The following is a 14,355-nucleotide window of genomic DNA, read 5'->3' on the forward strand; positions in this document are numbered from 1 at the left end:
CTCTTATTCGTCTTTTAAGGTTTTCCCATAAATGTTCGATGGGGTTCAAGTCTGGAGAACGGGCTGGCCAGGCTATGAATCTGTTATGCTGTTGAAGGTAAGTTTGTACGCGAGCGACATGTGGACGGGCATTATCGTGCATTAGAACATCAGTGTCGCTGATCTCATCGAGGGTAGGCAAAGCATGATGTTACAAAATTTCATTCACATAACGAGTGGCCATCATTCCACCTTCTCCCACACTTTCACGCCCATCTGGAGATCGTAGAGCAAATTTACACTCATCTGTAAAACGTACAGTACCATTGGCTGTGTTCTCGAGCAAATGCGAGCCGTGCTCAACTCCGAGTGTTCTGGTCAATTCTGGTCCTCTTACGGGGCGAAAAGCCATCAGTCCATACTGATTTAAGCAGTGCGTTCATAAATTTGGACACGTCGAACTTCCTGGAGCTGATAAATCGCTTGAACAACAATAAGGTGCCGGTTTCGCAAAATTCTCAAAGCCAAAAAACAGATCATGTGGTTCTGTTACCCTAGGGCGTCCAGAACCGGGCCTTTTATGGTAAAACCCAGTTTCTCGAAAATGTCTAACGGCGTCTCGCAGTGTTTCGTAGGGAACTTCGTGGCAATAGCCGCATACTTGATGGATCGTCCATCATCAATAAGTCACACCATGCGCAACATCCCCAGCACTAAGTGGCATTTTTAAGTTTAAAAATTGAAATTAAGAAAACAAAGATGAAAAAAGGAAACAGTTTATTGCTTCAGAATTCAAATGAGACTAAATAAACATTTTAAATTCCGTAAAAATTAAACATTGAAAATTCTTTATCCTTGTTTTGGATTAAGGATTAAGTTTGGATACCTATAATTGATATTCCCAATTTAAAACATAGCATAAACAAATATTTATTGATAAAAACAATGAGACAAATTAAAGGCAGAATTTTCTTTTATCGAGAAAATGAAAAAAAATTGGGTGAAATTTTGTGCCTGTCAGTGTACATTCATCATATTCTAAGTAGATAGTAAATAACGAGTATAGTTTCTTTTAAATAAGTTGACTATAAAATTTTTTTATTTTTTAACAAAAAGTTAATGAAAAGCAAGATGTTTGATGATAGAAATTCTGGCCATTCATACACGTGGAGATTGTTGAACAAACGGATCTTTCTGTTTCACCAGGTCTTAAAAAATTACGCCCAATTTTCGAAGATTTTCGTAATTTTATTTTTTGATCTATAGACCAGAAGGATTAGGAAATACGGTGAATGTTACGGCTTATCTGTCCTATTCTTTTATTCATATGAAAATGGCTTTTTAAAAATAACATACGGGTAATTTAAAAAAAAAAAGGCTACTTCATACCTTTCCTTATAAGTATTTTACAATGATTAAACGTGATAAAATAATACATATAGCTTTTATGTCTGATTTACCTGAAGATAGATTAAAAAATAGTGGTCTGTCGGCCAACCACCCAATCCACTGTTGGTTATTTTTAATTAAAACTTTAAATTAGAACGCTGCTTCACGTATGCCCGTTCTTAACTTGCTCTTTGCCGGAGTCAATTCCTCTCAAAACTTCGTAAGCCCCTCTGTCATCAAGGCACGAACGGCTTTCATCCAAAAAATCTGAAACTAAATTTGATGCAGTACTTTTTAAAATAAGAAAAAATGTACAGATCTTGACGTGTTTAAAATTTGGAATCTGAAATATATAATAATTTTTTTGCTTATAATTAGTACTTAGCCAATAATCATAAACATATGGAAATAATTCCGCACTATATTAAAAATGGAATTATCTCCATTGTAATATAGATTGTTTGTTTCTTTGGGTTCTTTCAGACAAACAAATATTGTTTTGACCATAATAGCACAATTAATATTAATTTTGCAGTATAAAGGGTTATTTGACAATTGACCCTTTATAGCTTTAATAATAATAATTTCAAAAATCTTTAAAATAAATAAGAAAATAAAATCTATGCAGTTTTTTAAGTTGATTTATTTTAATAATTATGAGTATGAGGTGTAAACTGTTGTTTTTGTTTTTTCGTAATGTTTAAACCTAACTATTTACAAAACACAAAACGACCTTTGCCTGGGTTTCTAAGTGTTGAAATTACGATAAGGGCCTAGCCAGGGTTGGAATATTTTTTTAATGATTTTAAAAGGGTTTTATGTCTGGAATAAAAAATACCAGAGGAGATGGAATTTGAAGAACACCACTGTGAGCAAGATGAAGAAAAATATCATATGGAAATGGAGTTAGAAAATAGATTTGGCTCTTTTATCCATGGTAACTGCGAACTTCATTTTTAGATGTTTTTATTAAAAATTTTCGTAATTTACTTTAAGTGTAAAACAAAATGTACAACCGATATGTGAATATGAAGACTCGTTGCCGTGCGCAGATATGTTAACCAATTTCAGAACAAGTATGTACAAGTTATATTCCTGTAATTTTCAGACGTTTGCAATGCGTTTATCGGAGGCAAAATTTTGTAACAAATGTTTTTATAAAAAAAAACATTGTTTTGTTTTCTTTCGTAGCATTTTAAATTGTGTTCTTTCGACGCCAACTATTTTATGCCGACGCGTTTTACCATTTGGGCCATAAATGAAAACGTGCTTTGGTTATTCCATCAATGGTCGTCGTATTTTGACGTACTTTTCGTTATATTGCCTGTTTTCCTAATTTTATCTTTTATTCTTTATAAATGACTTCATTTAAAGTAAAATTCAGAAGATTCCATTTGAACTAACACATGCTTTTGTCCTTTACTTCCTGTTCTACAGCAACATAGTTCTGGTTTTCATGTGTTATGTATATTTTTGACCAGACTAGCCTGTTCCTAATAACTTTATCATAGAAGGCTCAAATTTTATGAATCATTAAAAAAATAAAGTTCTTAAAATATTACATTTCAAGTAACATATGTATTATAGACAACACACAATGAACAAACAATTTGTACACTAATATACATAGAATATTCTATGTGCAAATACAAAAAGCTATGATTAGATAACTAAAACGTAAATAAAACGGTTAAAACAACCAACTACCATTTCTTACAACTTCTACTTTTTGTGAACAATGACCTAATTGATGATTACAATGACTACAAACAAATAATTATACACTTCCAAGACAATTTTATGTTAAGTTTAGACCAAAGCACAAGTTTATCACACCTCAGGCCCCACAAAAATCTAAAACCAATGCTGGTAAATTCCTTTGAAATGAAACAAGCCGAAATAATTCGTAAAGATATGTTCACATTCAATGAACCGGTTTACTTTTTTGTGGATGTGCTGTTTCTTATATTCCATATGTATTGTCACATTTATGTTGGTAAAGCTTAGAATACATGTGGATTATGCACAGCACACATTGTATAGATTGTACAAACATGTATGATGACATTATACCAAAAATGTGAATATTACAAGAATTGTAAAAATTGGACATGTAGACCAGAAATGCTTTACATGTACATCATGATGGTCAGACTTATCCTCATATACTGCGATAAAATCAAACCGATAACAAAACAAACATAACTCGCAAAAATGCAGAGACTTGCATGTGTTTGCACAATCGGAGCGAGAAAATTTCCCACAGCTGGTAAAAAGATATTGCGACTAATCCCCTTCCACCATATTATAATGTGGGCAGCACAGAAAAGTTGTATTAATATCACTGAAAAGAAGCCTCCAACAAGATTAAAACTTAAATGGTAAGATAAACAGCGAGACGACATGAACAAGATTTTTGAATAAAACAAAAATCATCTGCTGGTAAGCTGATGAATCTGGAATGCAAGAAGTTTCGGAGGAGTGATTGCCCCTGAAACCAAATGCTTTGGGTTCACGAAAAAATACAGCAGTATTTTTCAGGCTGAAGTTCATGTAAAACCAGTTCAATTTGAACAAAGGGTACAAAAATAAGAATATATCTATCATGTAGATAGCCAAGCAGCAATCAAAGCACTAAGGATTAATATTAATATACATCATTAGCTCAAAGATGAAATGAAGAATTACTCTCTGTGGGTGCCAGGACATGTAGAAATAGAAGGCAACGAAAGAGCAGACACTCTTCCAAAGACAGGGCTGCTATATTTCTAATTGGTTCTGAGCCTATCTGTAGTATAGGGATTCACACTATCAATGAGTACCTTAGATAAAAGAACAAAATGAAAATGAGGAAGTAGTGGAATTCACTCATTGGAAACAAGCGATCCAAAAATCTCCTGGCAAGTTTAGAAAGAAACAACAGAAGGCATCAAAGGAAACAAAAACTTTGAATCCTAACAGGATTCTTAACACGACTGTACAGACATTTGAGGAAATGATATATTCTAATATGGTGCAAATTCTGCAAGGAAGAAGAAGAGACACCAATACGCCTACTAACAAACTCTGGTGCTAAACGTGTCTGCAGAAGAAAGTGCTTTGGGATGTATGTTGTAACCATAGAAGAAATTCAATGGAGACCAGGACTACTAACCAAACATCTTGATGAACTAGGGCTCATCGGTTTGCTTTAAGTTCAGAACGAGGGATACAACAGCTCTCAAAGGGTGCAGTACAGTAGACACCCCTGAAATTATTACATCTTTGATTTCTCTAAAAATGTAACAAGTCAAAATATGGTCATATTCAGCGAGTTTTTGTCATTTCTTGTTATACATGCCATTTCTCAAAACTTTAAAGACTTAAGAAAATGGTTGAAACAAATACCATGACATCATAAATGTCAAATTAAATTTTAAATCTTCTGCCAACAAATTATAATATAATATGTGTATTTATAGCATTGACACTAAATTACAGTTTTGTTAATATATGAACTGTCTGAGCTTTTAAAAAACTTATAATTATTTCAAACTTATTATTATACTTTGATTTAAAAATATATTTATTTGTTAAATCTGTGTTTTTAGAGTATAAAGTAGAATGTAAAATTGGTGAAGGTTCTTTCTCAGAAGTTCTAAAATGCAAAGACAAACATTCAGGTTTAATGATAGCTGCGAAACAGTTGAAAAAATCCTTTCGCAGGTATGTCGATTTATTTATTTTTTTAACAAAAAATTTTACTGTTATGCTAATACTGATTTTTCCAGTGCAACTCATGCATCAGAACTGCCAGAATTGATCGCAATGCGCAAACTCACAAAACATTCCAATATACTCCACATGTTAGAATCCCATTTGTAAGTTAACAATTTAAGTAAGTAATTAAATTTGACGCTTTATGACTCATTGATGTTTTCTTTTAGTGACCCGTTGACAGGGAAAGTAACTCTGGTGTTTGAGTTAATGGATATGAGTCTTTATGATATGATGAAAACTCGGAAAAGGTTTGTAATTCATCATAAAAGATTATCCAGTCGATTATGCATTGTTAATCGATTTTTGATCCAGAAGTGTACCTGAAGTTCGTGCAAAGAATTACCTGTATCAGATTGTAAAAGGGGTAGATCACATTCATCACCATGGCATCTTCCATAGGGACATCAAGCCAGAAAATATATTAGTCAAAGTGAGGAAAGAAATTTCTATAACAATTAAAAAGAATTTAATTAATTTTATATGAATTCTAGGGTGATTTATTAAAAATTTCTGATCTCGGCTCCATAAAAGGGATCTACGCTCGACATCCTTATACCGAATACATATCCACAAGATGGTACCGTTCCCCTGAATGCTTACTCACAACTGGGTTTTATGGACCCAAAATGGATGTTTGGGCCATCGGATGTGTGTTTTTTGAGCTCCTCACGTAATTATAAAAGTTACTTATGAATTTTCGATGTTAAAAGCAATGCTTTCGATTTGTTAGTACTTTTTTAAAATAAAAACACAAAATTAATAGTTTGTGATAGATGTTTAGGACTTGCATCAAAGGTCTAAACACAAAACGGATTTATTTTCAATTCAATGATTCTTTTTTACAAAAAATCAATTCATATAGTTGCTTGAATGTGTAGTTTATTACTCTGTGCAGGCTCAAACCCTTATTCCCAGGATCAAGTGAACTCGACCAGATCGCAAAGATCAACCATGTTTTAGGCACTCCGAGCCCAAGGCTTTTGGCAAAATTTAGAAAGCAGTGAGTTGATATTTAAAAAATGTTTTAAGAAAAGTTTCTAAAAGTTTTTCTTCCCCTACAGTAAATGTAGGAACAGCAGTGTCTGCTTTCCAGCGAAGCAAGGCACTGGCCTGCATCAATTAATGCCTTTCATTAGTGAAACGGGGAGAGATATTTTCAAACATATGATCGTGTATGATCCCGATGTGAGGATTAATGTAAGACGGCTCATGGACCATAAATATTTTGCTGAATTTAGGTAAGTATATTACAAGAAAATTCCCAAAATGTTACTCTATTATAATACCTATATTTAAAATTAACATGGAACTTTTTGGAAAAAAATTTGTTAATCCAAATTTATAAATATAGTAAATAATGTGCTAGAAAAACTGAATTAAAACAACATTTCATTTTATAACTATGAAGTATTAAATATAAGCTAAATTTAATGATAAAAATTTAAATTTAATTCTAGGTGATAAATTCGAGGACTGAAATAATTTTGGAACAAGGATTTATGATTTTTATGAGGTTATGAACCATCTCCAACCAACTTAGTGATGACACCGCAGCATAAAGCTGCTATCATATGCATTTTGTCAGCTTTACTGTTTGATTAAAATGGCTCAAACTATTTTTCAAGTCAAGTTTGAGGCTTTTTAAACATTGGTTATGGCACAAATCAAGATAGGCTGAATTTTTGAACTTCACTGCTTTTCAAGTTGGGGCTAAATTTTTGACATCTCCTAAAGTCTGGTTTAACTTGGCTTTTCTTGTTTAGGAATTTTCAACTTTGGTTTAACTTAACTGCTTGTCATACCAAGTTGAAGGCTGAATTTTCTTGGTTTACTAAAATTTGCCATTACTTCCTTTGCAGTTGCAGATTAATTTTTTTATGTTAACTAAATCTGGTTTAACTATGCTGCTTTTCTTGCCAGGTTTAGGATTTTTTAACTTTGGTTTAACTTAACTGCTTGACATGCCAAGTTAAAGGCTGAATTTTCTTGGTTTACTAAAATTTGGCTTCACAAATCAAATGCAGGTTAAATTTTTTAGGTTAACTATGGTTTAACTGTACTGCTTTTCTTCCAGTTTGTGAATTTTTCAACTTTGGTTTAACTTAACTGCTTATCATGACAAGTTGTAATTTACATTTTCTAGATAATGTAAATAAATTAATATTTTTTTGAAAATGTAAATAATTTTAAAATTATTTTTACTTTAACCGCTTTTCAAATTATGTGGGGGGCTTTTTAAATTGCTGTTCATCTAATCTGTTTTTCACATCAGTTTAGAGGCTTTTTTAAAACTTGCTTTAACTTAACTGCTTTTCGAGCCTAGCACAAGTAGTTCACATTATTAAGATGCAACTGTTTGCTTTTTACTACATACTTTTCGCTTTGCTGTAATAGTAGTTTATATAAATATCAAATAACAAATTTTATCTAATTTGTTTAAATTTTCCAGGGATAATGAAATGTTCCAAGCTCCTTCTGTTTCACAAAGTCAACAGCCAGAAAATGGTGCAAAGGCAAATTGGAGAAACCCTGCTCTTTTAAGTTACCTCACTTTAGAAAAACGAAGACGTCCAAAAATTAGAAATGTAATTACTAATTAAAACTTAGATCTTGTCCGTAATACCAATGTCAATTTGTTTAACAGAAAAGAATAAATGCCAAACATTCTGAGGTGGCCGAGAAGGCCTCGACTACCAGAGTGGCAATCCATAAGAGAGTAGCTGCTCAAAAACCGATTTCAGACTATTTGCCAGTGCCTCAACAGAAGGCAAACTCCATCGCAGTCCCCCAGGCACAAGTTTCTATTCCAGCCCCTTCACCACAACCAGTACCTCAGCCAATGGTGCAAGAATCACCACAGACCCAAATAACCCAATTAGTTCCAAGACCAAATCAACTCATGATCGCGCCTCAACCACAGAAAAGGCTTTTACCGAACACTTTACAGACAAACCAGCCACAAATTACACTACAGAAAACCATCAAGAGAGCAAACGCCTCTGTTGTAAGTTGAAAAAAAAAGTTTTAAAATATATAAATTAACTTGTTATAAATTTCAGTCATCCCTAACTGCTAAAAAGGGTATGGTCGGTACTGTCAAATTATCTCTCCCAACGAATAAAGTACCACAACCGGCTATTATGAATCCAGCATTGGAAAAATTAAAAGCAAGACTTAATGCCAAAGGAACCAGTGGAAAATCCTTCAGACCACCAGTAAATAAACTTGGTTTGGTTAATAAAAACCCACATCTTTATGCCGGTGAGTTGTTAATCTGTAAAACCCTATTTAACAATCGAAGAACTTATAAATTGAAATTCTATATTTCAGACCCTAATCCTGCAAGATGAAATTGCCCATTTATTATAGGTTATCAGCAGTCAATCTAGGTAAGAATACTAATTTCAAACTAACTTTAATACACATTCTTTCAAATTTTCATTATTTTAAGTAAACAAAGTTCAGATTATACAAAATTAATTTCAACTATTAAGTATGCAGTGAAAAAATTGGGGTGTGGTCAGCAATAAGTTGGGTCCTAGTTCATAAATTTTGTTCACCACATTTTGTTCATTCTAATTTGAACTTCGAGGGAATATAAAAAGTATCTTGCTAAGCTGTTGGAAGCTTGATTATAAAGTAGTAGTGACTGTTGGCATAATTTCAAGCACAATGTTAAGACGAAGTCAGTTCATGAGGTACAGACAATTTCATTAAAAAAAAAAAAAAAATTAATTATTAATTATTTTAGTTTAATATTATCGAAGAGTGAAATTTTGGAGCTTGGTATTGGTGTGGATGAAATTTATTAATCATAACTAATTCAAGTTCTTGTTTTATTTAAAGCATAATAGTATAAATTGCACTTTACATGTTAATGATACAATAAGAGGAAAGTTAATAATTCTATAGATACAATAATTATAAATCGTAAATTGTTTATTATAACTATTAAAAAAAAATTATTGTCCATAAGATTTGTGTGCTCTTTTCTGTGTCATACTTATTTTATCGCCAAGGCTTAGAGCCATACCCTGACTTTTGGCCCTGATCCTGATATGGCCAGTTACTGGAGCATCAGGCTTGTTAAAAGGCTTTTCAATGCTTAGGTTTGCCAAGGCATCTTCTCCAAAAATAGATCTAGCATACATGTTGGCAGCCATGAAGCCGCACTGTCCACAGAGCGCTTTTTCCGGTGTGAGACATTTCATATTGGTACTCTTGAGCAGATGTGCTAGGTACTCGTGCAGATCTGTAAGGTTGGTGTTGACCGAAACCTTGTTTTCCCATTCGAACTCTGCCCACATCTGTCGGAACTCGATGTCGGAACAGGACGCAGGGACGATATAATCCATTATATCAATATGTATGTCATTGAGAACTACAACATTCCTGTCTGAAGCTGCTCCTGTGATATCATAAACGATGTTTCCAAATATTATACCGTTTTCAGTCGATGCTACTTTCACATTGGCTTTAATGTTGCAAAAATCATGTGGAGCGAGGACGCAAGGCTGTGGCTTTTCAACCAACTTTAAATCTCCAAGTGTGGCCAGCTCAAGCGTACAGTTTTGAAGAGTGTCACTTGTTTGATTGACAATAAGCACATCTAGGACTATGTCATATTGGTTGACGTGCACATAAGCCTCGGCGTAAACAGGATCTGAAAAACCAGTGAGCTGAGTTACTTTGTTCAATTTGCTAGCGGAAAAGAAAAGATCTGTTGTATCAGAGCTTCCTGCTGTAGGCCCAGCTACAGCTTGGTTCAAACTCAATTCAAAAACATTTTCTGTGCCCATGTCTGATCTCAAAGAAGACAGCTGTAAAAATGACACGGGATCGTCGACTTGTATGGCCTGAACTGTTTTTTCCTTTGCCTTAGTTACATTAGATTCTTCATTTTGTTTTGCAATTAACATAGCAGCTAATGCATTGCGACATTCTTTAGTAAAAATTTGTGTGATAAATTGTGGCGCTTGGCTACAAAGTACTCTAAGGGAGAATAGCATCCGCTCGGTGTCATCATTGTTTGAAGCTTTACTTGGCAGGCCGGATTTACCAAGGTGCAAAATTGATGAGATGATCAACATAGCCTCTGAGAAAAATTTATTTTGTATCTTTGTACTTTCAACTTGTTGAGCAAATCTCAATGATAGTTTTGCCAGAGTAAAAGCAACTGCAGCGCCGATGAAAAAATCCCCATCCATTAAGTATTGACGCAAAGGAGGCCTATCTTCTTTTTTGGTCGAGGAAACTGTATTGAACACTGACTGTGTAGCATAGGTTCCATCCGATGTGACCAATTTAGTGGCAACTGGTTGTTCACTCTCTTCCACTTTTTCTCCAGCCGCCCTCTTTAACTCATCCTCAACGATAGGTATATCACCCAGAGTCTGCCTGATCTGTTTCATAACAGCCAATATATCTTCTTTACTGTCGGTGTATTCGCCTAGAATCCAAAGAGCTGCCCTGTGAACCTTGACAGATTTGATAGATGGGAACACTTCTAATAGTTTTTCTATTATTATTGACCGAAGGTGTTCAAATTTGTGAATAGCCTCTCTCATAAATACTAAAACATCATATGACGCTAACTCACTAGTGTCCGAAAGGAATTCCATCAATACTGGGATCACCGAAGCAGCAACATCTGGAAATTTCATACAGCAAGAGTGAAGAGTACGAACCAACAACTGTCTATATTTTCCTGTGTCATCATGTTCTGATAGATTATGAGTCTTGGCAACTTCTTTTTTGAGCATCAGGACCATCTCTTCGATGCATCTCGATGTTGTCAGATCAAGAGCAAGGTTTAGGGCTTTTTTCCGTACCTCCATGTCCGTGCTAGCCAGGACCCTAAGAATATCCATGACCAAATCTTGCAAGACCCTCTCATAAGCAGGTATATCTCTTAAAGCAATAAGCCTGTCGAGTACTATCAACTTGACGTTATTATCGCTTTCTTTGATTATTAGATCAATATAGCAAGAAGCTGCAGCTTTAATGGCTGTTGGTGCACTGGAGAGCGTTATGAGGGTTCCGGCAGCTTCGTATCTTACAGCTGGGCTGCTGGAATTAAGTAGATTATATATACATCTAATAAACCGTGATCTTTCTGAAGGATTGGCATGACACACTTTGTAAATAAGCTCGACGATGACAAGTTGTAATATATCGCCGAAGGAAGTCACTTGGTCCAGGCACGATGCCAAATAAGACAACGCTCTATCCTGATCGGCATGAAGGAGCATGAGAAATGCGTTCCTTTTGCAAGACATGTCTTGCTCTCCGTCCAAAAAATTGGCTATCAACTCTGGCGCATCTGGAATGAGGAACTCAAAGTTCCTGTATATAGTGAATATGGCGAGAACGGCGTTCCTCCTAACGTAGGAGATCCTGTGTTCGAGGCAGGACCGAATCGCAGGCATAAGAGGCTCGAGCAACTCCGGCTCTTTTAATTTGCAGAGGAACCTCAGAGTCGACCCTCTGACGAATTCGTTGGGATGCTGTAGGTCCTTACGGTATGCGTCGCAGACGAGAATCATCTCCTGAAGTAATGTGCCGTCGGGTGAGGTCTTAGGCACGATCTCCCAGAAGATGAGCAGGAGTTTCTTGATATTGTGGTCTTGGGAGGGAAGGACGAATCTGATTATGTGCATTAGCAGGCCCGGAAGCCTTTCCCCGTTAGCTATCATGTGGATGACATTCTTGAGAGCTTCGATCTTCACTTTCGTGTCACCCTTTTCCAGGTCCTGTTTCAGCTGCATCTCCCCCATCGGCTGAGTGTCCGGGAAATTAATGAGCGTGTAACACGGCTGTTCTACCGTCGACATCGTCATTTTGTCGAAAGAAACAAGCACTTTCACGGTATTTCGAGAGAAATCGATGCGGACTCACCGACACAACATATAACATAAAACAGTAGTCGTCCACGTTAGCAAACGATTGAAACAGCACGTCAGATAAGGTGAAAATCGATTGCATTACCTCGATTCTTTGAAGTGATTTTAGTAAAACTTCTTTTTTTATATCATAAACCAATTTTACAATATAACGATAATTTTCAAGAATTAACAAATAAATAAACTTCTAATGAACAACGCTGTAACAATGAAACCAATGTGCCGTTGCCACACAGTAGAATTCACCAGTAATAACATTCTGAAGAAATAACCTGCTCAAATAATCGATAAATCCGAAGCTTTACCCAAAAATCATGATCTCAGCAACGAATACATTAAAATTATTTTAAAAATCTTCAGATTAAATAATTAGCATTTGGTACATATCTGCTATGTTGGTGTAATAAATTTTTCCTGTACATTCTCATTTAAATATAACCGGAATAACATAAATCTCACTCTCAACCTGATCATCACCTTCAAATTGTTTTCATTTCTGCATTTAATACTGTTATGACCTTAAACCAAGAGATCATAGAAACCAAAATCTACCACCCTATTAGTACTACTACTAGCATTTAAGATTTTATTAAACTAATATCACTCCCATGCCCTTATATCCATTTTTCAATCTGGCTTCTGAAAATTTCAATCGGGAGACAGCCCCTCTCAAAAGATGATATCCACCTGGGCATTAATGATAATGAATGTATAATAATAATAATTCTAGTTCTACTTGATTTTTCCAACGCATTCGGCTCTGTAAATTATAATTTGCTTATTTGGGAACTGACATATTTTCAATTTTTATACTGCTACTAATCTGTTCTCCTCCTATCTGTCTGACAGAACTCAATTAAAGCCTTCAAATTCTATCTCCTCTTCTCTCTCAATTTCAGCTGGTGTACCCCAAGCCTCTATTCTTGGGACCTTTACTCTTTTCCATGTTCGTAAATGAATGTCCATTAGATTAATTTCTCCCAGTTTCATCTATATGCTGATGACAGCTTTACATTCAATTTTCCTACGACCCACATCTCTGAAACTATCTCTTTGTTTAACCATGATCTTCATTTTGTCAAAGGTGGTTCTATTTACAGATTCACTCACAAATCTGTGAGCAGAACCATCTTTTATAAAAGTGAACCTACATATTCATCCCACCTTCATCATTTCTAATGATCTTCATTCTCACAATCAATGGTCAAGTAACGGCATTCTTTTAAATCCTAACAAATCCCAATCCTTATTAATTTACAAAAAAACAACAACATTAATATGCCTATTAATTTTTGTTCTAAAGTTAATAATCTTGGCATTATTTTAAATTTCACGCTTATGATCATGTGAGCTCTATTATTAAAATGGTCTACTCAAGCCTCCATTCTGTTCAATGGCGTAGCTTTTCACTCCACAGAAATCTAAGCATTCTCCCTTATATTATCAATAATCTCTCTTATTGTAGTGCTATTTTTTCATTTTCCTTAGATTCTCAGTTTGCTCATCACCTTCAAATTGGTTATCATTCCATGTCACTAATGGTCAGTGCCAATGAGCTACTGAAGGAAATTGATATTTGCTATTTGTCTCTACCATTTATAAGAGATATCATTGATGAGGGGTTTTATGAACTAATTTTTTCCCACTATCTAAAAATTGTTATATATGTTGGTATGGTATGGTGGAAGGGATGCTGGGAAGCGGGGCTTGTATTCCCCAGGCACTGCAGCCTTCTGGCTTATTTAAATGTTAAGCAATTTGTATTTTGTTGAGGTTATAGTGGCCCTGTCGCTGATACTCAAACGTGTATCTAATAATAATGTCAAACTTATATTGTACCTAAAAGTGATAAAATGTTTGTAGACATAGATTTTTTTTGGTTTTAGTTATTGTGATTATAATAATTGATGATTTAACATGTTTTCATCGATTATAATATATTTCATACTTATTTATATACTTAAATAACATTGTTTTTCTTTTCAGGGCGAAACGTTGTGGGGTGATTATGTGAATCGCTTCATTCTTTAGAGAATCTATAGGTGACATATTGCCATGAGTATTTCTTATTAAAAAAACCTATGGCGAATTTTATTTTGTCTGGACTAGTAAACATAAATCAATGGATGGCGAAACTGCCACATCCCCCGCAACTAGCCTACTTCTAAGAAACAGCGGTCTACCCCGCAAAGCTTTAATGCTAACAACAATCTGAATAAAATATACTTAATTTATAGGAAAATGAGTTGTTTGAGTTGTATTAACTATATTAATTATTATTATTGTTTTATTTTGTTTTGTTATTAGTTACAACTTGTGCGTTTTG

The 14,355-nt window shown here is 34.6% G+C and overlaps 2 protein-coding genes across 5 annotated transcripts; one reads left to right on the forward strand and one right to left on the reverse strand.

The window, feature by feature from the left end:
- Nucleotides 1–2,100: 2,100 nt before the first annotated feature.
- LOC106667533 (MAPK/MAK/MRK overlapping kinase-like) lies at nt 2,101–14,271 on the forward strand. 4 transcript variants are annotated; one of them, XM_014395529.2, is made up of 13 exons: nt 2,101–2,305; nt 4,959–5,073; nt 5,139–5,228; nt 5,295–5,375; nt 5,440–5,557; nt 5,619–5,797; nt 6,023–6,127; nt 6,189–6,365; nt 7,577–7,712; nt 7,772–8,131; nt 8,187–8,388; nt 8,458–8,516; nt 14,016–14,271. In XM_014395529.2, the coding sequence occupies exons 1-12, from the start codon at nt 2,215–2,217 to the stop codon at nt 8,475–8,477; spliced, it is 1,674 nt and encodes a 557-aa protein (XP_014251015.1). In that variant the 5' UTR covers nt 2,101–2,214; the 3' UTR covers nt 8,478–8,516; nt 14,016–14,271. The 4 variants fall into 4 exon arrangements, with proteins under 4 accessions (XP_014251015.1, XP_014251016.1, XP_024083760.1 ...); XM_014395530.2 differs by having other exon boundaries at nt 5,443–5,557; XM_024227992.1 differs by having other exon boundaries at nt 2,142–2,444; nt 5,443–5,557.
- Nucleotides 8,947–12,170, reverse strand: LOC106667531 (coatomer subunit beta). The gene has a single exon (XM_014395527.2). The coding sequence runs from the start codon at nt 11,964–11,966 to the stop codon at nt 9,090–9,092; it is 2,877 nt and encodes a 958-aa protein (XP_014251013.1). The 5' UTR covers nt 11,967–12,170; the 3' UTR covers nt 8,947–9,089.
- Nucleotides 14,272–14,355: the final 84 nt, after the last annotated feature.

This window comes from Cimex lectularius, unplaced genomic scaffold (genome assembly GCF_000648675.2).
Source record: "Cimex lectularius strain Harlan isolate CLEC.00 unplaced genomic scaffold, Clec_2.1 scaffold74, whole genome shotgun sequence".
Lineage (NCBI taxonomy): Eukaryota > Metazoa > Arthropoda > Insecta > Hemiptera > Cimicidae > Cimex > Cimex lectularius.

Excerpts from the sequence above, each read along its gene's own strand:
- LOC106667531 (XM_014395527.2), bottom strand. The coding sequence starts at position 11,966 with ATGACGATGTCGACGGTAGAACAGCCGTGTTACACGCTCATTAATTTC.
- LOC106667533 (XM_014395529.2), top strand. The coding sequence starts at position 2,215 with ATGGAATTTGAAGAACACCACTGTGAGCAAGATGAAGAAAAATATCAT. Across the intron at positions 5,376-5,439 it reads ATGATGAAAACTCGGAAAAG|AAGTGTACCTGAAGTTCGTG; the intron begins GTTTGTAATTCA and ends TTTTTGATCCAG. Across the intron at positions 8,389-8,457 it reads AAACCCACATCTTTATGCCG|ACCCTAATCCTGCAAGATGA; the intron begins GTGAGTTGTTAA and ends TCTATATTTCAG.